This window comes from Phacochoerus africanus, chromosome 2 (assembly GCF_016906955.1).
Source record: "Phacochoerus africanus isolate WHEZ1 chromosome 2, ROS_Pafr_v1, whole genome shotgun sequence".
NCBI lineage: Eukaryota > Metazoa > Chordata > Mammalia > Artiodactyla > Suidae > Phacochoerus > Phacochoerus africanus.
In genome coordinates, this window is record NC_062545.1 from 189,471,120 (window position 1) to 189,498,112 (window position 26,993).

General features: G+C 41.0%; 1 protein-coding gene across 1 annotated transcript in view; it reads right to left on the bottom strand.

Annotated features, from left to right (window-relative positions):
• ARMH4 (armadillo like helical domain containing 4) overlaps positions 1-26,993 on the bottom strand; it is a 153,357-nt gene that overhangs the window by 70,951 nt on the left and 55,413 nt on the right. Inside the window, exon 5 of the mRNA XM_047767440.1 lies at positions 26,099-26,356. Coding sequence (XP_047623396.1) covers positions 26,099-26,356 — 258 coding nt within the window. The remainder of the gene's footprint in view (positions 1-26,098; positions 26,357-26,993) is intronic.

A 26,993-nucleotide genomic window follows, 5' to 3' on the forward strand; every position in this document is an offset into this window, starting at 1 on the left:
ATAGCTAAGATACGGAAGCAGCCTAAGTGCCCATCAACAGATGAATGGATAAAGAAGATGGTATACATACAACAATGGAATATTATTTAGTCGTAAAAAAGAATGAAATGCTGCTGTTTGCAACAAGGATGAACAAAGAGAGTATTTTGCTTAGTGAAATAAGTCAGGCAGAGAAAGACAAATACTGTATGCTATCACTTAGAAGTGATATCTTAAAAATAAAACAAATGAATGAATATAACAAAACAGAAAACAACTCATAGATACAAAAAGAAACTAGTGGTTACCAGTGAGAAAAGGGAGGTGGGAAGGGGCAAGATAGGGGTAGGAAATTATGAGGTACAAACTACTATGTATAAAATAATTCAGCTACAAGGATATATTTATTCTACATAAGAGGGAAATTCAGCCATTATTTTATAACTTTAAATGGACTATAATCTATGAAACTATTAAGTCACTATGTTGTACACATTAAAGTAATATAATATTGAGGGAGGGAGTGGAATAGACTGGGAGTTTGGAGTTAGTAGATGTAAACTATTGCATTTGGAATGGATAAGCAATGAGGTCCTGCTGTATAGCACATGGAACAATATCAATTACTTATGACGTAACATGATGGAAGATAATAGGAGAAAAATTATATATATATATATATATATATATATATATATATATATATGAATGACTGGGTCACTTTGTTGTACAGCAGAAATTGACAGAACATTGTAAATCAACTATAAGAAAATTTTTTAATATATGCAACATTGATTGTCAACTATAGACAATTTTTAAATAGTAAATAAATTAAATCAGGTTTTCTATGTTATCATCACAGCCATTACCTAGTATATATGAAATATGCAAGAAATGTATGTTATTATCTTTGTCGTTGAAGAATTTTCTCATCATTAAGCGGTATAGTGAGTTTCCAGGTCAGATGATCAAACTCTCTTCTCTGAAAGTTTAGAGAAATGAAAGAGATGTCCATATGCATGGAAAACATTGTGGGAAGGAAGCCAAGGATGAGGGACCCCCTAAGTCTTAGAATCATTATCCTTTCTTTTCCTAAGCATCACCACTATCTTGTGTTATTTAAAGGAATCAAGAGAGAGAGAAATCCAGTCTTCTCCCCACTCTGCAAGTGGCATAGTGACATTATTAAGGACTAAGCTTATTTTCATTTCAACCTGGATGTTTATTTCTTTGGAAAGAAAAAGAGAACAAAGCTTTGGAAAATGGAAAAGGAATGAAAATTGGTGTAAGAACTAAAGCAAGAGAAGCTGGAAAGGAAGAGAGTTAACAATTGAGACCTGGACCCCTCCTACACTGTCGGGGGGAATGGAAACTGATGGAACTGCTATGGAAAACAAAATGGCTATTCCTCAAAAAATTAAGAATAGAACTACTACATGATCTTGCTATCCCACCTCTGGGTATTTATCCAAAGAACACAAAAACAGGAGTTCCCTTGTGGCTCAGTGGGTTAAGGGCCTGACATTGTCACTGCTGCGTCTCAGGTTACTCCTGTGGCACGAGTTTGACCCCTGGGAACTTTTGTTCTTTTCTTCCTTCCTTTGTCTTTTTAGGGCCGGAGATGCAGCATATGGAAGTTCCCAGGCCTGAGGTTGAATTGGAACTGCAGCTGAGGCCTACTCCACAGCCACAGCAATGCTGGATTTGAGCCACATCTGTGACCTACGGTTCACAGCAATGCCAGATCCCCAACCCACCAAGTGAGGCCAGGGATTCAAACAGCATCCTCACAGACACTAGTCAGGTTCGTTACTGCTGAGCCACAACAGGAGCTCCCAGGTGATGTTCTTTCAAGTTTCCCTTTCCCAGGTCTGCTCTTATCAGGTGGTGGCCCTCTGCCCATCTTGGTCACCTTCCCAGGTCCCATATTTTTTTTCTTTTTGTTTTTAATCGAAATAACATAGGCTTATAACATTAAATAAATTGCACATGTACAACGCTGTATTTATTCTTCTGTGTACAGCATGCTCACCATCAAAAACTTCATTTCCATCCATCACCATACAGTCGATCCCTTCTACCCACTTTGCCCTCCCCATTACCTCTTCCCCTCTGGTAACTACTCCTCTCTTCTCTATGTGTTTATTTGGTTTGTTCATTTATTTCATTTATTTGTTTGCTTTTTATGTTCCATGTATGAGCAAAATCATATGGTATTTGTCTTTCTCTGATTTATTTCACTTAGGATAATACCCTCAAGGTCCATCCTTGTTGTCACAAATAGCTAGATTTCATCTTTTTTTTTTTTAATGACTGAAAAATCCATTGTATATCTGTACATTACATCTTCTTTATCCATTCATCTGGTGGTGGGCACTTAGGTTGCTTCCATGTTTTGGCTATTGTAAATAATGCTTTGATGAATATAGGGCTGCATATATCTTTCAAATTAGTGTTTTTGTATTCTTTTTGTTTGTTTGTTTTTGGCTTCCTCTTCCTTTCTAGCTTCTCTTGCTTTAGCTCCTATACCCATTTTCATTCCTTTTCCATTTTCCAAAGCTTTGTTCTCTTTTTTTTTTCCAAAGGGAGGGAAGGACGGACAGAGGATGGACGTCACTTGAGTGCCCAGGAGTCACCCGAGAGTGACAGCTGCCTGCCTATAGACCAGCTGCCCTGCCAAGAATGCACTAGTGAGCCCAGGCTTGAACTGCTGGATCCTCCTGCCATGGCCACCTACCCGGACCTTGTTTTGCCTGCACTACAGCATCAGCCTGCCTGGCCAGCAGCAGTGACATTTGTCCCTGCCATAAACTTGCCAAGTCCTCTCTGAATATATCTGTGAGTGCTCCGCACCTCGGCAAATGCCCCAGGCCATCCTTGAGCTCTGTGAGGGGGCCACAGAGTGGGTGGTGGTACACATTTGGTGGGCATGCAGAGCAGAGGGTGGGAAGGCTGAAGGACACAAGCCAAAGGCCCCTGGGTTAACCCACAGTTAGCCATTAAGAATACGGTAGTTGTAAAAGGCTTTGCTCCCTTTAAGGATGAGTAAGATCGAGAGATTTTTCAAGAGTGAGAACTCATGTAACAATGTCTCAAAGTGAAGGATAAAAAAGTTTGGTCAAGAGCCAGAGTGGATACACTGGCCTCCAGAAATAGTCTCTATGGGTAATTATTATATCCTAACTTACAAATGGAGAAACTGAACTTCAGAGAGGTTAAACCCTGTTCTCACGTTCCCAGAGTTGCCAAGTGATACAAGATTTGAATCCACACCTTTTTGACTCCACTGTTCACACACACACACAAACACACACACATCTTCTGAAATCCAAATTCCTCTTGAAACCACATTATTCTTTAAAATTCCACCCCCTCCTTCCTCATTAGGTTCATTTCTCGTTGTACCATCAATTTAGTTGAACAGAAATTTTTAGGAACTACTACCAATCATACTAATCTTGAGTTGTGTTCCTTTAGAGTTAATGAACAGAGGTAACACTTCTTTCTAAGCTTCCTGAAATTTGCTTTGCTGAAGTCAAGTGCTATTAGCGAAGCACAGCAACCCTCCTCCTACTGCAGGATGAAATGGACATGGCCTCTTACACTTCAGCTATTCGTTCTGCCTGGATTTAATTTGCATTTCCTCTTATCTCCTTCATCTTCAGAAATTAAAACTATCACCAGGGCAAGACAGAAGCTTGGAAGCTGGTGCTCCCTGTCATGACCATGTGACCACTGGGAATTACGCAGTGACCCAGCATTTGTTTAGTGATCTGAATTTTGAAAGGATGGTTCACATCTTCCACATGCCCAGACCTGGGAGACATCACTTCTGTTTACCTTTTTTTTTTTTTTTTTTTGTCTTTTTAGGCCTGCACTTCTGGCATGTGGAAGTTCTCCAGCTAGGGGTCAAATGAGAGCTGGAGCTACAGGCCTACACCACAACCACAGCAACACCAGATCCGAGCCGAGTCTGCAACCTACACCAGAGCTCACAGCAATGCCAGATCCTTAACCCACTGAGCGAGTTGAGGGATCGAACCTGTGTCTTCATGGGTACTGGTTGGGTTCTTAACCCACTAAGCCACAATGGGAACCCCACTTCTGTTTACTTTTACTCTCATTTAATACTTTCTACCTAGCTTCAATCTAGGATCCTGTATTGTCACTGAGGTTACAGCTACCTTCCTACACAAACATCTTTCAAAGCACATCTGCTTCGTTGGAATAAAGATGCCCTTCTGTAGCAGTCACTGCTGGTGGCCTATCCAAAAGCCACTCACTCCTTCCTTGTTGATGGAAACCCAGTTTTATCCATGTATCCCCCTCTTTGGTACAGGATGTAGATTCTGATGCATCTAAGTCAGCAGTGAGCAAACTTTTCTATAAAGCACCAGCTAGTTAGTATTTTTGGCTTTGCAGCCCGTAAGGGCTCTGTTGCAACTACTCAGCTCTGATGTTGTAGGGTGACAGCAAACACAGATTCCAGGTAAAAAACAATGGGCATGACTGTGTTCTAATAAAACTTTATTTAAAGAAACAGGCATCAGGAGGAATTTGGTCCAAGAGATGTACTCTGTTGACCCTGGACTAATGCCATGGTAATTATATTTCTTTTGCTAGTGATTGGTTTAGACATGGGCATGTGATACAACCACAGCCAATGAGTGATGAAGGAAGACCTGTGAGCTGGGAGTCTTCCTTCTTTAAAAAGGTAGTAAGGAAGAGATGATCCCCCTTTTCTCCTGGCCATCGTCACATCCGGATGTGATGCCTAGAACCATCACAACCATTTTGAGACCATGGAAATTTGACTTGTGGGACAACCAAAAGTCTCCCTAAACGTGAATGGGGACTATTGACACCTACCTATGAAAGCTAAAGAGGTAAAGTTAATCAAATGCTTAGCAGTATGAGTGTAGAGCAAGCCCCAGCAAATGAGAGCTACTACAGTAATTTTCCTCTATATTTATGTGCCCACAAAAGTGCTTTATAAAAGTAGGTTTCAATAAAAACTTTGAAGAAGTATGTACTTGGAAGTTTTTTCTCCCAAGAGCAAGGCTGGATTTGCCCTGTTCCAATCTACTCTGACAGGGACTTTCCCTTGATAAATGGTACATTCCTGTGGCTCTTTTTGAAGATTCAGCCTGTGATCCTTACCAGAAGGGAGCTGGGGGGTGGGGTGGGGTTTCCTTGGCACTACATTCTTTTAAGCCACAGGTAAGTCCTAAAATTCCAAACTTTTTATAAGCACAAATAATAACCACAGAAATGATCTGAGGAACTGGGTTCATAGTAAGAATATCTGTAACTAAGAATATACATATTAGCCAAGAGTGACAGAGTTCATCCTTACTCCTCCTCTGCAGTAGGTAAAGTGGCTTTACTTTTTTTTTTTTTTTGGCTGCATTCACAGCACAGGAAGTTCCCAGGTCAGGGATCAAACCGTAGCCACAGTAGTGATAATGCCAGATCCTTAACTTGCCACCAGGGAGCACTTTTTGTTTGTTTCCCAGGTGGTTGTACTTTTGAAGACAGAGAGATAAAATGCCCTTGTCACTATCATTAAGAGTAAAAATAAATAATTAAATATGTAAAAACTTTAAAGCAGAGCCAAAACTAGCTAGCCTAAGGGTCTAGAGAATTCTGTCTTTAACAGAGGATGAGAAGGCCCAACCAACTGCAGCTTTAATAAAAGTAAATATTATAAAAATTTAACTCCTTTTTTAAAAGACCTCTAGACCACTTAATCTCCCACGTGAGGCCTCCTCAACTTCCCAAATAAAAAGTATGCCCACTGGCCCACTACCCTTCACACTGTGGTCCAAAGACCAGCAGCATGAACATGTCCTGAGAGCTTTGTCCAAATGCAGCACCTCTGGCCCCACCTCCAACCTACTGAGTCAGAACCCATATTTTATCAGGATCCCCAGGTGATCTGGATGCATATTAATATTCCAGAAGCATCATACTTGTTTTTCCTAAGGATTATGCTCAACTGTATAAAATTCTTATTAAAATATTCATGAATCAGAGAAATTGGATATAAAATTGCATGCGGCTACTAAGTGGTACAAAACTCTCACAATTTTCAAGTTCGTGTCTTAATGCTACTGCCTTTATACTAAATGTCCTGAAAATAGTCATGTTATGAGGTTTTTTCCTTCCTAACAGCATTCAATAACTATCCTACATTTTCCAAAAACTAAAATATATAATTAATTTGGAGAGAAATAACCCATAGAGGCAAAAATGTAGAAAAGACACAGAAACCTGACCTATAGCTTGAAGAAGTAATACCCGAAAAGCAAAAAAACTCTAATCCATTATTTGTATTGTCTCTCAGAGAGGCAGTCACTTTAAATTTCCTCACACAGCACTCACAAAACCGAATGGTTAATGGAGCATCGTGTGGACCGCATAGTGGGGGAAAAAAAAGAATGAATTAGCAAAGCCCACTAGAAATCCTTGCAGATTTTTAAATAATTCAACTATTATACTCTCAAGAACATCTAGGTTTTCAAATTTATGCTCGGTAATAGATTCCCTTTTCTCACACACAGCCTTATTGGGAACTCCAATATGAGTTCCCAACAAATATGAAACATGGAGAAAAGGACAGAACCCAGGGGTCTCAGGTCCCTTCCCTTCTCTGCCTGTTGAAATCAACCTAACCTTTAAAGTCTCATATACACGAGCTTCTGCTTCACTTTGCATGCATGTATGTACTCATACAGAGTTACAAACCCAATGAGCTAACAGTTATAATGCCCTTTTTAGAGTTAGGAAAACCAAGACTCAGCGAAGTCAACGATTTGTCCAGGGTCAATGGGGACAAACAAGCATTGAATTCGGGACATCCAAATTCTAGGCTTTCCACTGCCACCCAGCATGTTGTCTCTAAGGCTTTTCATGGTTCCCCTTGGTTGAAATAACTATTTCACCCTTTGGTAGTTTCAGAGCATTTTTTTTCACAGCATACATCACTTCCTGCCTCATATCACAGAGGTTTCTTCTCTATGACTCATACGCTCCTGGAGAGCAGAGAAATGTTCTGCTTATCATAATGATCTAGCAATAATTTATAAGCAGAAAACTGGGTTTTCCTCAGTTTTCTGGCATTTGCCTTCCTAGAGGAAGTGCCCCTGGGAACAGATCCCCAAAACTGCAAGGTGCTCACCCAGATGGTTTGGCTTCCGCTAAGGTGGCTTTACCAAAATTACCATAACCTGTCCCACCTTCATCCAGGGGGATCACATGACTGGTTTTCAACAATAGAATCTGAGCAGAAGGAAAATGAGTCCATTCCAGACTGCACAGTTTTCCCTAAAGTCTCTCTTTTTCCTGCATCCTGCCTGGATGCAGAGGATCCATTGAGGTTGCACAGGCCAAAGAGGACAATGGAGATACTTGATGAAGTGTAACTGAGTGACAGCAGGAACTGTGAAAAGGGCAAGTAATAAATCTGCTGCGCTAAGCCACTGAGACTCAAACTGTTTGCTATAGTGGAATTCCCACCATGGCACAGCAGAAACAAATCTGTCTAGGAACCATGAGGTTGAGGGTTTGATCCCTAGCCTCGCCCAGTGGGTTAAGGATCTGACATTGCCATGAGCTGTGGTATAGGTGGAAGATGCAGCTCGGATCCTGCATTGCTGTGGCTGTAGCGTAGGCTGGCAGCTGTAGCTCCAATTTGACCCCTAGTCTGGGAACCTCCATATGCCATGCATATGACCCTAAAAAAAAAAATTGCTATTAGCAACTGGCCCTCCCTGGCATATGTGTCCTTGCTTACCCAAATTCTACCATTCAGTTCTTTTAGTTAAGTATTCTTTGACAATGTAAATGCTTCCAAACAAATTAGGGCTACAAGGTACTCTTAGTTTCATGCGTAAGAAAAACTTTAACTTTGAAATAAGGAAAGCATTATTGAATATTCTTTTAATGGAGTGTTGGAGCCTCCGTGAATTATCTGATTCCATTTAGGGCTCTGAACTACCTTTGGACTCTTTTACAACTCTTTAAATTGTAAATAACTAATAGCCATACAAATAATTCTTCTCTAGACAAGCAAATTAATTGTCCAGTGGAGAAACAGCCCTTATCACTTGGGAAAAGTCAGTCCTGCATCCATTTGTAAATTCATTTTGACTCCATGTAAATTTATGATTCTTTAATAAAGAAGATTTGGTACATATATACAATGGAATACTACTCAGCCATAAAAAAGAATGAAATAATGCTAACTATAGCAACATGGATGGACCTAGAGATTATCATACTAAGTGACATAAGTCAGAAAGGGAAAGATAAATACCACTTAACATCACTTACATGTGGAATCTAAAATACAACACAGGAGCTCCCATCATGGCTCAGCAGAAACGAATCTGACTAGCATCCCTGAAGACACAGGTTCGATCCCTGGCCTCACTCAGTGGGTTAAGGATCTGGTGTTACCATGAGCTATGGTGTAGGTTGCAAACCCGGCTCAGATCCTGAGCTGCTGTGGCTGCGGTTGTGGCCAGTGGCTACAGTTCCAATTTGACCCTTAGCCTGGGAACCTACAAATGCTGAGGGTGCAAGTCCCCCCCCCCAAAAAAAAGAGACAAAAAATAAGATAAAATACAACACAAATGAACCTACCTATGAAAGAGACTCATGGACATAGAGAACAGACTTGTGGTTGCCAAGGGGGAAGTGGGAGCAGGAGGGATGGACTGGGAGTTTGGGATGCAAACTATTACTTTTTTTATTTTTTCTTTTTAGGGCCACACTGCAGCATATGGAAGTTCCCAGGTTAGGGGTCCAATGGGAGATACAGCTGCAGGCCTACCACCACCACAGCCAGGTGGGATCGGAGCCTCATCTGCAACCTATGCCACATTTCACAGCAATGCCAGATCCTTAACCCACTGAGCAAGGTCAGGGATCAAACACACATCCTCATGGATACTAGTCAGGTTTGTTACCACTGAGCCACAATAGGAACTCCAAGCTATTACATTTAGAATAAACAACAAGGTCCTACTGTATAGCACAAGGAACTACATTAATCATCATGGAAAAGAATATGAAAAAGTATATATGTATAACTGAATCTGAATCACTTTGCTGTATAGCAGAAATTAATATAACACTGTAAATCAACTCTACTTAAATACAGTTTGTTTAAAATTTATGATTCTTTGCTCTCTCCTTTGAACCAGTTGCAGCACTTGCCTGGTTCCTTTTTTCATTAATGAGTTTTTAAAAAGTCTTTGATACATGTTCATTTTATATCTGAGTGAGAATCATAACTATACCTTCTTTTAAAATATAGCTTTTAACAACTCTGAATTATTGACGGTCCCTCCAAAAGTCTTTAAACCAAGTTCTTAAAGAAAGAGTGTTTTGACACAATGAAAGGGATTAAGGAAGGCTGAAGTTTCTCTGGATCACAGGGCAGTCCTGGGTGGCTGTCACCAGTGCAGAAAGGAAGGGTGAAAAATGAAGATGATAAGGACGATGACCAGGGAGAAGGTAGAAGAAAAGATAGCAAGATTCACTGAGAACAAACTCTCCCCATACTTCTGATTTTTCCCATGGTTTTCCCCTACCTCCTTTTTATTAGTGGATGAAGCGAAGGAGTTGTCTTTAGAGCTCCCTATGGTTTCTATGGCTCAACCCTGAAGGGTGAGGCCACCAGCAACAACTCTTCCCCTTAACTCTGTGTGCACAGCCTTCATTATGCATCTGCTTGCCACATGGCAGGGCTCAGAAGCCCAGCACCTTGGTCCAGCAGGATGGGCAATACTTTATCAAGCTTGTGATAAACAAACCCCGACAGTAGTTCACCCAGTGCATGTGGCTGACTTCACATCAAACCTGATGCTGCTGGAAGTGGCCAACTTGGCTTTGAGTACTTATCCCCTAGGATTCATCAAAGTCTTCCTGTTTCAAACAGTTGCTGTCCTCTTTCATGAGGAGCAGCTTGAAATTCAAATCCCCGTTATTTCAGAAAAACTTCGGCCCTGCAGGAAAACTTAGAGGTGGAAAGCGGAAATCAAAATTCCCTCAGCGCTGATCACGCCTCCATTTTAAATTCTTTCCCTGGGTCTTGATAATCTATCTGTATGTTTGTAAAATTTATCTTAAAGGTCCTGCACCTGAATTGAAACTAAGACACCCCCCCGCCCCCGTTGGACACAGATCACTATTTTGTGCCAGATTCTGGGAAGGACTCTTTCTGTCCAACAGAAAATCAGAAAATTCTGAGAACTCTGTGGTTATTAATTCTCAAATACTAAAATGAAATGAATAAATTCACCAGCTGATTTCAATCTCATCTGATCACTAAGCTTTTATTTATTGATTTATTGATTTACTGCTTTTTAGGGCTGCATTTTTGGCATACAGAAGTTCCTGGACTAGGGGTCAAATCAGCTGGCCTACACTGCAGCCATAGCAACATGGGATCTGAGCCACATCTGTAATCTACACCACAGCTCAGAGCAACCCTGGATCCTTAGCCCACTGAGTGGGGCCAGGTATCGAATCCATGTCCTCATGGATACTTGGTCAGGTTCACAACCTGCTGAGCCACAGCAGAAACTTCCACTAAGCTAACTGTTGAGGCTTTAACATCCTCTTCTTATGATCTCAGTCAGAGACAAGGAAAAATTACCGAATTACTCTATTTTCTGAAATGCAAAAGTTAAATGCAGTCTTTCTCTGATCCAGATTCAAAAGGACCAAAAAAACTGGGGAGACACCAAATATTCCAGATTCTTAACACAGGGTACCTTTAAGCAATTCAGCTTAATTTATCATCATGTAACTTCAAATCAAGACATACGGAAACTATTTTTACCACTTTCTCAATTTTGTCTTAACATAATTGAATACTTTTTAACATCATCTTTGTTTACTTTCCTTCGTATTTTTCAAAGAAGACAATTTATACTCATTTTTCTTCATTTTTGAAAATGTTTTCAGTCCTCTTGATGTGTCGTCTTGTTGAATTTCCACAAGAGCCTACTAGATGTTTTCATATGTTAATAATTCCCCAACTGAGCCTACAAAAGCATTCTGATTACAAAGAAATTAGTTCAAAGCATCCTCCTCAGATATAATGTGCCTCATTAATGTTTTTATTAACTGTAGCTGATGAAGAGATCATTTTCTGGCTTAGTTCCAGAAGTTCTTTTCAGCTCTCCAAAGGAAAAAGTGACTGCTGAATTTTCACATCAGAAATTCATTCTTAATGAATGAAATGTGATTTTTTTCCAATTTTCTAATTCAATATAGTTTAATTATGAAAATACAGATAAGGGCTTCAGCTTCTGGAAAACATTAAGTCTATTTTCTAACACAGATCATTAAAAGAAATAAATATGAATAATCTGAAGCTGAGATATTTGGGTTTAGTTTCCAGAAGGCTCTGCTTAATCAACAAGTCCAAATTTTTTTTGAGGGGGTGAATCTTTGATAAAATAACCTAATATATAGGGCCTTTTAAAGGGCATGAAAAAATAAAATTTTTTTTCAAACCAGAACCATCAAGCATCTAAAATACTATATTATAATTATAATTTTGTCACAGCCAGAAGTGAGATACAAAAAGATAACTCAAGGAGTTCCCTTGTGGCACAGCAGGCAGCAGGTTAAGGATCTGGTGCTGTCACTGCTGTGGCTTGGGTCCCTGCTGTGGCACAGGTTTGACCCCTGGCCCTGGAACTTCCACATGCTACGGACACGGCCAAAAAAAAAAAGACGACTTCATTCTCTGACTTGGGGAAGCAATGATCCAGTGGCAAAAAGAATCAGGTTTAATAAATTTCTCACTTCCATACAGTTGATGCTATGGCTGTTTTTATTCTTTAGTAGAAGGTGTCAAAGGTTTATTGGTATTAAGCCACCTAACTAAATATTTGGAAATTTTTTAAATGATTGGTCACTGTGAGAATGCAATCATCTGATTTTCATCCAATTCAGATTCTAAGGGAATGAAGGTGGTTGGCCCAACATTTCCAAGATCTGATCATTTCTACCATGCAGAATCACTCCAAGTTCACTCTAAAATGTTGGATTACTGGCCACAAAAAAGAAATGGTAGTTACTTGACACAATGCAGGCATTAGCTACGGTGGTAATCTTTTTGTAATAGGTAAGTGTACACGTTGCACACCTTAAACTCACACAATGTCATATGTCCACATATCTTAATAGAGCTGGAAAAAAATAAAATAAATAAAATAAAATGTTAGATTACATTCTGGGGAAGAAAAAAAAAAAAACCTAGCCTCAAAATGCTGTCCATGGTGGATGACCTGAAGGCATCCTATAATTAGTTTATTACTACCGGCTTTGTAGATGTAAAAACTATCCTGAGGTAGGTAGAGAGCCAGAGAAAGTTAAGACCACGTGAAGTTCTACCTGTTATGCAACATTTAAGCTTAATCTCAGTTATAAGCATTATGGAAAACCCTTAGTACATGATCAGTTACCATTTTTTTCACAAATCCAACTAACTCCATCTAACAAGCCCCCTCCTCGCCCCCACACTGCCATCCAGGATAGTTAAATAAGGGACTACTTTCTTTTTTTTTTTTTTTAGGGCTGCACTGGCAGCATATGGAGGTTCCCAGATTAGGGGTCTAATTGGAGCTACAGCTGCCAGCCTACGCCACAGCCACAGCAACACCAGATCCAAGCCACATCTACAACCTACACCACAAGTCACAGCAATCCAGATCCTTAACCCACTCACTGAGCAAGGTCAGAGATCGAACCCACAACCTCATGGTTCCTAGTCAGATTCATTTCCACTGCGCCACGATGAGAACTCCAAATAAGGGACTACTTTCAATTTTCCAATGACAATAAAGCATCCCCATCCTTCCTCCCAGCTGTGCTGGGCAGTTTTAGATCCAGAATGGCTTCCAGCTGGAAGAGAACTCCCTTTTAAAGCAATCAATGGGACTCAACGCAGAGTGCTAAATTCTGTGCACTACAAAAAAGCACTAAGCAAAACAAGACAGTGGAGTGGAAAGCAAGCCCACTGATAAGAATTGTTTCACAGGAGAGGATTCAATGGGAGTTGGGATTGCCAGGAAAGGCTTCAGCAAGGGCCAAAGATGCAGACAGAAAAGGGAGAAGGCCATGCCAGGAAAGAAGAATGATGGGAGGAAGAAATGTGGGGTCTGGAAATGTCCAATGCATGTTCTGGTCCAATGCATGAAGGCAGAGGTCTTGGACAAGGCAGTCGAGAGAAACAAGGAGGAACAATGGACCCCAGACCAATCCTGGAGGTCCTTGACTCTATCAGGGGTGTATAAAAGAGACAAAAATATTTAAGAAATACTTCCTACATGTGAACTGTTGAAGCCCTGAGTTATCTGATGCAAATCTCTTGATTCCTTGTTTTCACATTCAATCCCTTCTTCACTTTTGCTGTGGTGTATTTTTACTTTGCACCACCAATCCTGTGAATTTCAAAAAATAGCTCTGGCTTCCTGGGGCCAGCTTGAGAGGTTGGCAGTTCTTTTAATTCACACAGAACCAACTACTACAGTACTGGAGAGACCCAGCTGGTGCAAAGATGAATATTTTAGCAAGCAAGGCTGATTTGCCAAATAAAGGGGGGGGGGTGAGTTCCTGTATTGACCACTATAAACCATGTAAATCTTTACTGAGGGGGATTTAATTCAGAGAATAAAGAACACTGGTTTTGTTTTTTGTTTTTGTTTTTGTTTTACGTTTAGGGCCATACCTGTGGCATATGGAAGTTTCCAGGCTAGGGGTCAAGTTTGAGCTGCAGGTGCCAACCTATGCCACAGCCACAGCAACTCCGGATCTGAGCAATGTCTTCGACCTACACCACAGCTCACGGCAACACCAGATCCTTAACCCACTGAGCGAGGCTAGGGATCCCACATCCTCATGGATACTAGTCAGGTTCTTAACCTGCTGAGCCACAATAGGAACACCAAGAACACTTCTTAAAGTCTTCTTTCTCCAACTCCCTTCACATCCAGAAGCTGCCTCACCCCAAGGGAACAACCAGTAGACCCAGTGTATAGGGCAGCTGTGTGCCAGGGGTGGGATCCAGTTTTCAATATCTTGTGCAGCTCTCGAGGTGATTCCAACATGCAACCAAGAGGGAGAACCCACTGGCCCAGAGCTCTGGCCAACCTGCCACACACTCTGTGCTGGTTATGTTGGATTAAGGTCTCTTTCCTCCTCCTTCCACACACATATTTAATCACATTAGTCTGGCAGCTTCCTGAGCAACCTCATAATTCATAACTTAACGTGTTCTATGCCGAAATGCACTGACATCTGTTGCAGTGCAGAGTCGTTTGAAATCTCACATGTCCCACTATCTTTTATGGAGCATCTTTTTCTTGCTGCCATAGCCCATGTTGTGCTATATTCAAGTGTTCCGTCTTAGCTACATGTTAAGTGTTTTAAAAGAATAAGAAGGATGATGAGGAGAAGAAAGAGCTGACATGTTTGAGGGATAAGAGTCTAACTTTCTCACAGGCAGATGTTCAGGGTCTAAAGCTCAACCACCAACTCTTTGCCTGCAGTTCATTCTACCTTTCCACCAACTCAGAACACATTTGCCTTGTGTTCCTCTCTCTTTCATCTTAAAATAATCCTAGATCACTAGATAGCGACCCTGATAAATAATAAGAAAATAATAATATTTTAATGGGTTATCCTATCTAGACAGCAGATCCACATTTTTCAAAGGCCTTCTCAAGATACATTTTTTATTTTGTCTTTTTAGGGCCATACCTGGGCATATGGGGGTCCCCAGGCTAGGGGTCCAATCGAAGTTGTAGCCACTGGCCTATGCCACAGCCACAGCAACATGGGATACAAGCCGTGTCTGCAACCTACACCACAGCCCATGGCAATGCCCACTGAGCGAGGTCAGGGATTGAACCTGTGTCCTCATGGATGCTAGTCGGGTTGATCAACCGCTGAGCCACGAATCATTATTTTAATCCAAAGGAAGGCTCTTATTATTGAAAAGTAGACACCATGTTAAAACAGAATGAGCTCGCTCGCTCGCTCTCTCTCTCTCTCTCTCTCTCTCTCTTTCTCTATCATCTGAGGATACAGTAAGAATGTGACAGTCTGCAAGCCAGAGAGGAGAACCTTACAAGAGCCTGACCACTCTGCCACCCTGATCTTGAACTTCTGGGTTCCAGATTTGTGAGAAAATAATTTTCTGTGTTGAAGCCACCCAGTCTATAGTATTTTGTTATAGCAGCCCAAGCTTACTATTACATTTAGTATCGTCACATTTTTCTCTCAAAAAACTATCTCCTGTCTCCTCATGTTTCAATAACAAAAGTTGCCTGTTAGGAAATACACAAAGTTATGGGTATCAGTAGATTATGAAACTCTACTTTTTTAGTGCATAATTGAAACTGTTCACAAATACCTTTAACTTTTTGAATTTACTTTTCCCTACTTTCATTGTTTTTCTTGCTATAAATCTTTACTTGCATATAAAACATAATAGAGAAAATAGTTATCCCCAAATCTTGTCAATATGGATTCAGCCATTAGTGTTTTTGGCATACACTACTGTTGTATTTTGAGTGGAGGTCAGTTTTTCACAATTAGAGGAAAAGTTATTCCAAGTTTCTCTCCTGTGCCTCATAAGGAAGTCAGTGGGGTTTATTGGGTGGTCCAATGCTACTTGCAATTGGAAAAAAAATTCTTATTATTTTCTATGGACTATGATCTTGTGCCTGAAAGATGAGGGTTGATTTACCTCTACTGTGTTCACTTTGTAGCCCCGAAATGTTATTAGTAGGCCTGAAATTACCTAATTTATCCTGTTTTGATTATTTAATTAAATGACCCCTGAGCCAGAAATTTTACTGGTTAATTAGATGCTGTGTGTAAGAAAATATTTCTTTTTATTTGGTCTATATTGTCCTTTAAATCCAATGAGGGTCCCTTTGCTCTCATATTCTGCGCTGCAGTGAGGAGGGAATTAAAAAAACAAACAGGAAGGGTGATATAAATTAGAGATCACACAAGCACTATTAAAGCTACACCTCAAAGAAAGCCCTGGTTATAAGTGATGATTCAGTGCCCTACTGTGGAATTGCTCAGCCACTGACCACCATGCCACCACTCTATGCTCCACAGTAATTTATCTCTTTGTCAGTTTCTCACTCTTGCCCCAACTTGGAGCACACACTTCCTAGGTGCTCTATTGATTTCTGAACGAAATACTAGAAACATGAGTATTCCTCATTCTTCTACTTTCCAGGTAACTGAGCATTTATCATGGTTTTTTGTCTTTTTAGGGCCACACCTGTAGCATGTAGAAGTTCACAGGCTAGGGGGTGAACTGGAGCTGCAGCTGTTGGCGTACACCACAGCCACAGCAACACCGGATCCTTAATCCACTGAGCGGGGCCAGGGATCAAATCTGTACCCTTGTGGATACTAGTTAGGTTCATTTCTGCTGAGTCACAACAGGAACTCCAGAATATTTATGATTTTTTTTGAAGACCTATAGAGAAAAATATTCCATGTCCTAAATCAAAAGTCCATTCCAATGTCAGCTGCTGCCTTTTGAAAAAAAAGTGAAGACAGCTATCACAAACTAATGGATGGCTTTTGGAAGCCCAAACGTCAACCAAACTATAAAGTGGCCAAAAGTGGTCTCTTCCTGGAACAATCCCACTCTCAGGCCCTCATCCAGAACTCATGAATTCAAAGCATATTGAAGATGAACATAATAATTTAAGGAGATTGGTCATGGGATTCTGAGAAGACAGACAAGACATGGGTAAGAATCAGCCACAAGAGAAGAAACAAGAAAACACAGAAATCATGGGTGATAGGTGGGGTGATTGACATGCACCCCCATTGTTCCACTGGTCATGTGATCATATTCTCCTTGCCAATGATTGTTTAGAAATGAGCATGTGACCTAATCCCAGCCAATCACAGGCAAGACGGATTCAACTGGGGGATTCTTGGAAAGGCTTCCTCTCTCCTGAGAAAGAAACACAGTACAAAAATTCCCGTCATGGTGCAGTGGTTAACGAATCTGACTAAGAACCATGAGGTTGTGTGTTCGATCCCTGGCCTTGCTCAGCAGGTTAAGGATCTGGCGTTGCCGTGAACTGTGGTGTAGGTCGCAGATGTGGCTCGGATCCCGCATTGCTGTGGCTCTGGTGTAGGCCAGTGGCTACACCTCCAATTAGACCCCTAGCCTGGGAACCTCCATATGCCACGGAAGTGGCCCAAGAAATGGCAAAAAGACCAAAAAAAAAAAAAAAAAGACAGTCTCCTTTGTCTGAACAGTGTCTTGTCTGGGTGTGACACCAGAAACGGCTTCAGTCATTGCAACTGTAAGGAGGCCAGCCTGGGACCAAAGTCAACATCCCCAGGAGGACAGTGATGTAAGATGGAAATATTGTTAAATAACTGGGTACAGAGCAATCTACAGATTCAATGCAACCCCTATCAAACCACCAATGGGATTTCTCACAGAACAAGAATAAAAATTCTTAAATTTGTGTGGAAACAAAGAGCCAAAGCAATCTTAAGAAAGAAAAATGGAGCTGGAGGAATCAGACTGTGGCTGCTCCACCTTCCAGAAGCTCCAGTGTTCCTATCACTCACCTCTGCCTCTGTCATCACATCTCTTTCACTGACTATGACAGCTGGCTACTGAGTCTCCATCTCTGGATTTCTTGTTTTAAGAGAAAATAGATTTCTTTTGCTCTTTAAGTCAATTTGAGATTTCTTCTACCTGTAGCTAAAGGCATCCTAGCAGATAGAGAATGCATGAAGGAAAAGAAACACTGGATATTAATTCTAATGGAAATGTCAAAACATTAAAATGGATATGTTGACTCAGCTTTGGTGATGTGGAGCTTAAAAGGATATATGTGTGATTTATCACAGTGAAAGGATAAGAAGTGATATGGGTCACAGTATCTGCTCTCTGTACAGGTTCTTAGGGATAAATCTGAAAATGAACTTGCTGGATCAGAGAAGAAATTGATTCTGCATATGTGAGTAAAGAGCTTCCTCTATGCTACTAGCATTTTACCAATCAATCAAGGCACCTCAACCATAACATGGAACTTTTCACTCCTGATTCTCTGTCCTGACAATCCATGGGTCAGTCACACCTCCCAAGAGCAAGATCAAGAAACTGAACTCTCTCTCCAAAACTTTGAAGCAATGGGTATGTGACAGTACAGAAGACAAAAGTGCAGAGAATTAAACCATGAATTTGGCTTTGCCTTAGAAAGTCATCTAAGTTTTCTGCTCCTGCTACTTCACAGAAAATGAAACGATAATCTATTCAGTGTCTATATTATTTTTAGCCACTCCCAACCCACTCCAATCTGTTCATTTTAAAGGTTTCTATGGGTTTTAGCATTTGCGTTGGAATACCATTCATATTGCAAAATAGGATGTGATAATCTATAAATAAAAAAACACACTTAAAAATAGGAATGGATAAGATGGCCAAAGTATAATTATATTAAACCAGATTCCTTTTTAAAGGTCCAAATCTTTGCATTTTAATGATTCATTAAGAAAAAACTAGTGTACAACGTTCACACACAGAGTACAGCTGCCACATAGATCTACTTTCTAAAATGAAACTGCTCAATGCAAACAATTACAAATAGGGTGGATAAACAACAGAGTCCTACTGTATAGCACAGGGAATTATATTCAATATCCTGTGGAATAAAATCTTACAGAAAAGAATATAAAAAAGAACGCATATATATGTGTAACTGAACATATACATGTTTTTTAAAAATAATAAAATATAAAATAATGTGAAACTGCTCATGAAATACTTATTGAAATCTGTATTAGTTTCCTTTTTCTGCTTTAACAAATTACCATAAACTTAAAGGCTCATACTATCGTACAGTTCTGCAGGTCAAAAGTCTAAAATGGAGTCTTGAGGGATTAAAATCAAGGTGTCAGCAGGGTCGTGTTCCTTCTAGAGGCTAAAGGGGAGAATCTGTCTCATTACCTCTTCTGGAGGCTTCCAGAATTCCATGCTCATGACTACATCACCCTGATCTCTGCCTCTGTCATCACATCTCCTTCTCTGACTCTGACCTCCTATTTTCTTCTTCTTCTTCTTCTTTTTTTTTTTTTTTTTTTTTTTGCTTTTCAGGGCTGCACCTGTGGCATATGGAAGTTCCCAGGCTAGAGGTCAAATTGGAGCTGCAGCTACTGACCTACACCACAGCCCCAGAAACCTAGGACCCTTAACCCACTGAGTGAAGCCAAGGATCGAATCCTCATCCTCATGGATACTAGTTGGGTTTGTAACCTACTGAGCCACAAGAGGAACTCCCTGACCCTCCTACTTCTTGCTTATAAGGACATTTATGACTACACTGGGCCTGTGCAAAAAATCCAGGATAACCTCCCCATCTCAAGGTCTTTCACTTAATCATAACAGCAAAGTCCTTTTGCCCAATAAGATAACATTGTCACCGGTCCCAAACATTAAGACATAAACATCCTTAGGGAGCCTTTATTCTAGGTACCACAAAATCTATGACAAACAGAGGAGGTTTCCCTCTATTTCGCGTGATCTGAGAGAATTTAGGAAACTGTATCAATGAATATTGATTCAGAAGTTCTCATTAGTTTTGAGTTACTAGGAGATATTCCTGCCACTCTAAGAAAAAGTTGGTTAGCTAAAAAAATCTTCAGCCAAGACACAACTCCAATCTAATCTTCCCACAGTGGGGAAAAAAAGAAGGGCTTGGAGTTTCCATCATGGCTCCTCCAAATGGTATCCATTAGGACTCAGGATCGATCCCTGAGCTCACTCTGTGGGTTAAGGATCTGGCATTGCTATGAGCTGTGGTGTAGGTCACAGACTTGGCTCAGATCTGGCATTTCTGTGGCTCCGGCGTAGGCCAGCAGCTATAGCTCCAATTTGACCCCTAGCCTGGGAACTTCCATATGCTGTAGATGTGACCCTAAAAAGACAAGGAAAAAAAAAGAAAAGAAAACAGGAATAAAAGCAAAAATAAACCAATGAGACCAAATCAAACTGACAAGCTTTTGCACAGCAAAGGAAACGATAAAAAAAGAAAAGAAAAAAAAAGACAACCTACATAATGGGAGAAAATAGTTTCAAATGATGCAACTGACAGGGGCTTAATCTCTAAAATATACAAACAACTTATACAAATTAACAAGAAAAAAATCAACAACCCAACTGAAAAATGGCCAAAAGACCTGAATAGATATTTCTCCAAGGTAGATATATAGATGGCCAACAAGCCCATGAAAAAATGCTCGACATCACTGATCATTAGAGAAATGCAAATCAAAACCTCACACCAGTCAGAATGGCCATCATTAATAAGTCCACAAATAACAAATGCTGGAGGGGGTGTGGAGAAAAGGGAATGCTCTTGCACTGTTGGTGGGAATGTAAATTGGTACAGCCACTATGGAAAACATTGTGGAGGTAACTCAGAAAACTAAATATAGAACTACCATATGACCTAGCAATCCCACTCTTGGGCATATATCCAGACAAAACTTTCCTTGGAAAAGACACATGCACCTGTATGTTCATGGCAGCACTATTCACAATAGACGAGTCATGAAACAACCTAAATGTTCACTGACAGATGAATGGATTAAGAAGATGTGGTACATATACACAATGGAATACTACTCAGCCATAAAAAGAACACAATAATGCCATTTGCAGCACCATAGATGGAACTAGAGACTCTCATACTAAGTGAAGTAAGTCAGAAAGAAAAAGACAAATGCCGCATGATATCACTTAGATCTGGAATCTAATATAAGGCACAAATGAAACTTTCCACAGAAAAGAAACTCATGGACATGGAGAACAGACTTGTGGTTGCCAAGGGAAAGGGGGAGGGAGTGGGATGGACTAGGATTCTGGGGTTAGTAGATGCAAACTATTGCCTTTGGAATGGATAAGCAATGAGATCCTGTTGTATATCACTGGGAACTATATCTAGTCACTTACGATGGAGCATGATAATGTGAAAAAAAGGAATATAAGTGTAGGTGTGACTGGGTCACTTTGCTGTACAGTAGAAATTCACAGAACACTGTAAACCAACTATAATGGAAAAAATAAAAATCATTTAAAGAAAAAAAAGGGCTTGAAAGATTTGTTCCTTGACTTGGTTCCCATGAAACCTATAATGCTCAAAACATGTTGGCAAATGGAATCTATCAGGAAAAGAAACAGCAATAAAACATAAGAGACATGCAAGAAAACGGCAAATTTTATAAAAAGAAAAAAATCTCAAGTAATGTTTCGGACTTGGAGAAATTTCAAAAAGTACAACAAATCACTAAATTGACATCACTAATTTAAGAAACCTTAGCCATGCATGGAGGCTGGAATCAGGAGGCAGGACAGGAAGACAACAGGGTTATTTGTCCTGTGCCTCATACCTCATACACCTTAAAATTTAACTGTTAGTAGCCAAAAACCAGGAAAATCCAAATGTTCATCAACAGTTGACTAGATAAACAAAATGTAGTACAACCTTACAACCGAATACTACCCAGCCCTGCAAAGGGAACAAATTACTGATACAGACAACATAGTTGAAATTCAAAATAATTAAACCAATTAAGAGAAGCCAGGAGTTCCTGTCGTGGCTCAATGGTTAATGAATCCAACCAGGAACGATGAGATTGCAGGTTCAATCCCTGGCCTCGCTCAGTGCGTTAAGGATCTGGTGTTGCCATGAGCTGTGGTGTAGCTCACAGACACAGCTTGGATCCCACGTTGCTATGGCTCTGGCATGGGCTGTCAGCTACAGCTCCGATTGGACCCCTAGCCTGGGAACCTCCATATGCCTTGTGTGAAGCCCTAGAAAAGACAGAAAGACCAAAGGAAAAGATAAGAGAGAGTGAGAGAGAGAAGCCAGACACAAAAAAAGGTATATACGATTCCACTTATATAAAATTCTAAAAAACACAAACTTATCTATACTAACAAAAGTACATCTGGGGCTGGGGACAGAGAGGAATGGTTTGCAAAGGGCATGAGGAGTCACTGAGGGGACAAAGGAAAGTGATGGAAATGTTTGCATTTTTAAGGAGATAGAGGCTGCCTGGGTGTATCCAACAGTCAAGACTCATGGAATTGCATGTTCCACGTGAGCACAGCTTACTATACATCATTTATACCTCAATAAAGCTGATTTCTTAAAAATTTGACTCCTGGAGTTCCCGTTGTAGCTCAGTGGTAATGAACCTGACTAGTGTCCTTGAGGATTCGGGTTCAGTCCCTCAGTGGATTAAGGATCCGGCATTAAGGACCTGTGGTATAGGTCACAGATGTGGCTCAGATCCCCCGTTGCTGTGGCTGCGGTGTATGCTCGCAGCTGCAGCTCTGATTGGACCCCTAGCCTGGGAACTTCCATGTGCCACCAGTGTGGCCCAAAAAAACAAAACAAAACAAAAAAACAACTGTGTGTGGAACATGGTAAGCCTACTCCCTAAATGATCATGTTAACCCTGAATTAATATCCTCTACATATTTTTTCTAAGACTCACAGCCCTCCAACTGCTTAAAATTATCATAGATGTCAAGCCAACTTCCTAAGAGGGGGAAAGTAGCTTCCTTGACCACAATCTAGGAATAGATGCCATATGACCTCCATACAGTACCTCCGTACAAAAGTAACCCTCTCTCTAATCAAGTGGAAGAGTCCCTAAATATTCAGCCAATCCATATTTAAAAGACTGTTCAGCTGTGCAGGATACTTCCAGATTTTAAATCCACTACCCGAGGAGTCACTTGCTATGTAGATTCTTGTCTTTGTGTTTAACCTCTGTAATAAGTTATATTGGTATTTTGTATTTTATTTTGTCCATTTCAACCAGCTGATATAGAAGAGGCACATTTCAGACTAAATATTTATTCACATGTTCCCAGGCTTCCCGGGTTTCATACCATCTTGTTTGATAATATTTCGATATTAATAACATTTTGATATATCCATATTTTAGCAGTTTCCTTTGAAACTGTGTTTTTAAAATAATGATTAAGTAATTTTCTTTCTTATTTTTTTTTTTTTTTGGTCTTCTTAGGGCCGCACCCAGGGCGTATGGAGGTTCCCAGGCTAGGGGTCAAATCAGAGCTGTAGCTGTTTCCTACGCCACAGCCACAGCAACACAGGATCTCAGCCATGTCTGCAACCTACACCACAGCTCACAGCAATGCTGTATCCTTTAATCTGCTGAGCAAGGCCAGGGATTGAACCTGCATCCTCATGAATGCTAGTCAGATTTGTTTCTGCAGAGTCATGACGGGAACACCTCAGTAATTATTTTCTGAACAAATTTGGTACATACTGAATTTGTTCAGAAACCAATTTAGTGAGTACAGTGTTGTATGCACATGTACTGACACCTTCAGTCTGCCCAGGGAAAGCCCCCCCACCGCCCATCACCTTCTCTCCTTACCATCACCCTATTCTACAGGCAATCCCTGCTATGTTTCAACTACAACCTCTATGCCACAGTGGAGGGTGACAATACCAGACTAATTTCTCAGTCCCAGACTTCTTTCCTGAATTCAAGGCCTGGACACCCCACAGGCTCCTCATATTCTACCTGCCACTCACTGGCTCATGATCCCCCCACACAACGTGCCAAGTTCACGTCACTTCCTCCATTCCCTCTCCTCACTGAAGGCATCACTATTCACCTGTTTGCCCAACCTAACACCAAGAAGTCATCCTCAACTCTCTATTTTTCCTCACCCCCTCAAATCAGTTAGTACTAGTTACTAAAAGCTCTCAAGTTGGTTCCCTTTTTCTTCATCCAACTTTCTCTGCCTTCATTTCTCAATGGACACTCTCTTGGTCTCTTAAGTGGCCTTTTTCTCTCCCCAATCTCATGCTCCTCCCCTCTTCCTCCACGGCACTATCACCAGAATGGTTTTCATAAAGGAAAAGTTAAACTTGGCCGTCAGAGCTCTTTGTGATGCATCCTTGCTTACTTTTCCAGGCTTGTCTGCTGGCAAATCTCCTAGAGCTTCTTTTTACCCACTTACGGTAATCTTTTTTTTTTTTTTTTTTGGCATGCCGAAGTTCCTTGGCCAGGGACCAAACCCACACCATAGCTATAACCAGAGCCACAGCGATGACAATGCCAGATCTGTACTTCACTGAGCCATGAGGGAACTCCAAGATACAACAATCTTTGCTAACCCATCTCTATATGCCACGCTCTTTCATCCCTCCAATGCCTTTATGTATGTTCTTTCTTTAGCCTCTTTCCCCAGCAAGCCATCTCCTATTTATATCTCCTTCAAGTGACAGCTCTGAATTCTCCAAGCTTCTCTAAATGTCCCCTTCCTACATTTCTGCTCTGCCCTCCTATAACCTACTTTTATTATAGAATTCACCTGCCCTGCACTGAAACCTTTACAAGTGTTCTTTGCTCTAATCAAGAAAAGGCACTGCCTTGTTTTTCTCTGTATTTCGAACACTTTGCAAAGGAAATAGAGGTGGTTCCATTTTTTTGGATAAATGAACCACATCTAAAGGACATGTCATCAAATACTCTATAAAGAAAGAAAAGATAACATCAAACATCCTTATGCACATTTCTTTTGTGTTATGGATTGTGAAAAGGATTCCTCCTTAGGCTGCAAACCCTTAAAGATTTTACCAATTCAGTCTGAGCTTTTAAAAAAGAGTAAGAGCTTGTTTTAAATTACACCATTATGCCATAAACAGATGATGTGATTTTCCCACTCCATACTCACTTTTATACACATAACCTTTCTCATTACTAATCTGAAAGAGATTTCACAGGAGGAGAGGAGACCAATCTTTCAGTAACCATATGTAATAAGATTCTAAATTAAAAGTTTCAACCGAGGCACCAAGATACACTAGAATGATATTCCAGAGCCAAGTCCAAGGCTGACCTTCAAGTCTTCAGTGAAGTACTTCAAACACTGGTAATATGCCTCTTAAGTCTAACCTCTGCTACACTGAAGGTGTTAAGGGGCCTTTTTTTTAAAGACTAAGAGAGTGAATTCCATCATGGCTCAGAGGTAACAAAATCAGCTAGTATCCGAAAGGATGCGGGTTCAATCCCTGGTCTCACTCAGTGGGTTAAGGATCCAGTGCTGCAGTGAGCTGTAGTACAGGTGGCAGACGCAGCTCAGATCTGGCATTGCTGTGCCTCAGATCTGCCATTGCTGTGCCTGTGGTGTACGTCAGCAGCTGTAGCTCCAATTCGACCTCTTGCCTGGGAACTTCCATATGCCATGGTGCAGCCCCAAAAAGTAAATAAATAAAGAAAGAAAGACTAAGAGAAATTCAAGGAAGAGAGTACTTTGGAGAAGAGGTCACGTCCCCTCAGGTCAAGAGAGTGAGGCCTCCAAGAATCAACTAGGGCTTAATAGCATCTCTCCAGAAAAAGCTAAGAGGAACCAGGCAGAGGAGTATCCCTGCTGACAGTGGGGAGAGCGACAGCGCTGGGGTCAGCCTGCATCCTCAAAGACTCTCACCAGAAAGTCAAGAAACGGACAAGAGAGCAGGCTTGGGGCTGTCTAGCCCCCAGCTGCTGAAACAAGATTGTACTGGACACTGAAATGCAACCACGGGAATGAACAGAAAAGTCATGGGACTGCTAAAAGCTCACCCAGAAGTGAGGGAAGGATTCCCCAGGGAAGAAGTGCTAGCAGGACAGAGGCTGACAAAATACATTTGTTTTCGGACTCCGGTCCATTTGTGCCGCTTGTTCAGCAGGCTGGTTACACACAATTTCCCCCCATTTGGAAGTCCTCCCAAAGCCGCCAGTTGTCCTCCAGTTGGGAGGAGAGGGTGGAATTTCTTCCACAAATGAAGTAACCATACTCTTTGTGGGCAGATGGAGGCTGTTCGGAGCCCAGCCATTGAAGAGCATTAAATATAAACATTGAAGAAAAAAACTGAGAACTTTTTCCCAAATGAAACACCCATAAACAGAAAACCCATTTTGCTCCATGATTAATGCCAATGAAAGGAAGCTGTCACCTAAGAAAAGTAAAAGGAGCGGAGGGAGGAGAGAAACACAGGACTCTTACCCAGGCCCTGATTCTGCTGTTCCCACTCGATGGCGTCTGGCACCTGGTAGGTGGCCCCCTCCAAAGGGACCACATTGCCCTGCTCAGAGCCAGGTTCCTGAGACATGAGGCCAGGAAGGGTGAACCCGGGTGGCTCGGTGTCACCACCCAGGCCCTCGTCCAGGGAGTCTGCATCTTTATCTTCCTCATCTTCCTCTTCGTCTTCCTCCTCTTCATCTTCCTCCTCTTCATCCTCTTCATCCTCATCTTCTTCTCCCTCTAGGCAAGAAGAAATCAAAGGGAACATGAAGAAATGCATTGAGTGCAAAAGCAAATCCTTTGAAATGACCCCAATGCCAAAATCATGATTGGCCCTTTAAGACAAATTTTATAACTAAAGTTGGGCAATATGTGCTTTGCAGCCTGACAAGCCCACCACATGCCTACATTTCAAACTTTTGGAACCACAGTTACATCAGATAACTATCATGCATCAAGTTTCCTGGGAGTGAAAGTTCGGGTAATACAGATTTTTGTTAAAGTCGCATTGATATTTACAAGGGCAGGAAACATCCTCCTTCTGTTTTCTGGAGATCATTAAAGATTTATCTCAGGGAAAGCACACTGAAATACTTAACAGCACTTAAAAGGAGTTCCCTTTGTGGCTTAGTGGAAAGGAATCCAACTAGTATCCATGAGGATGTAGGTTCGATCCCTGACCTCCCTCAGTAGGTTAAGGATCTGGCATTGCTGTGACCTGTGGGGTAGACTGACAGCTGTAGCTCCGATTTAACCCCTAGCCTGGAAACTTCCATATGCTGATGGTGCAGCCCTAAATAAATAAACAAATAAATAAATAAATAAATAAATAAAAGGAGTATCCTAATCTCTTTCTACCTCATAACACTAAACAGGA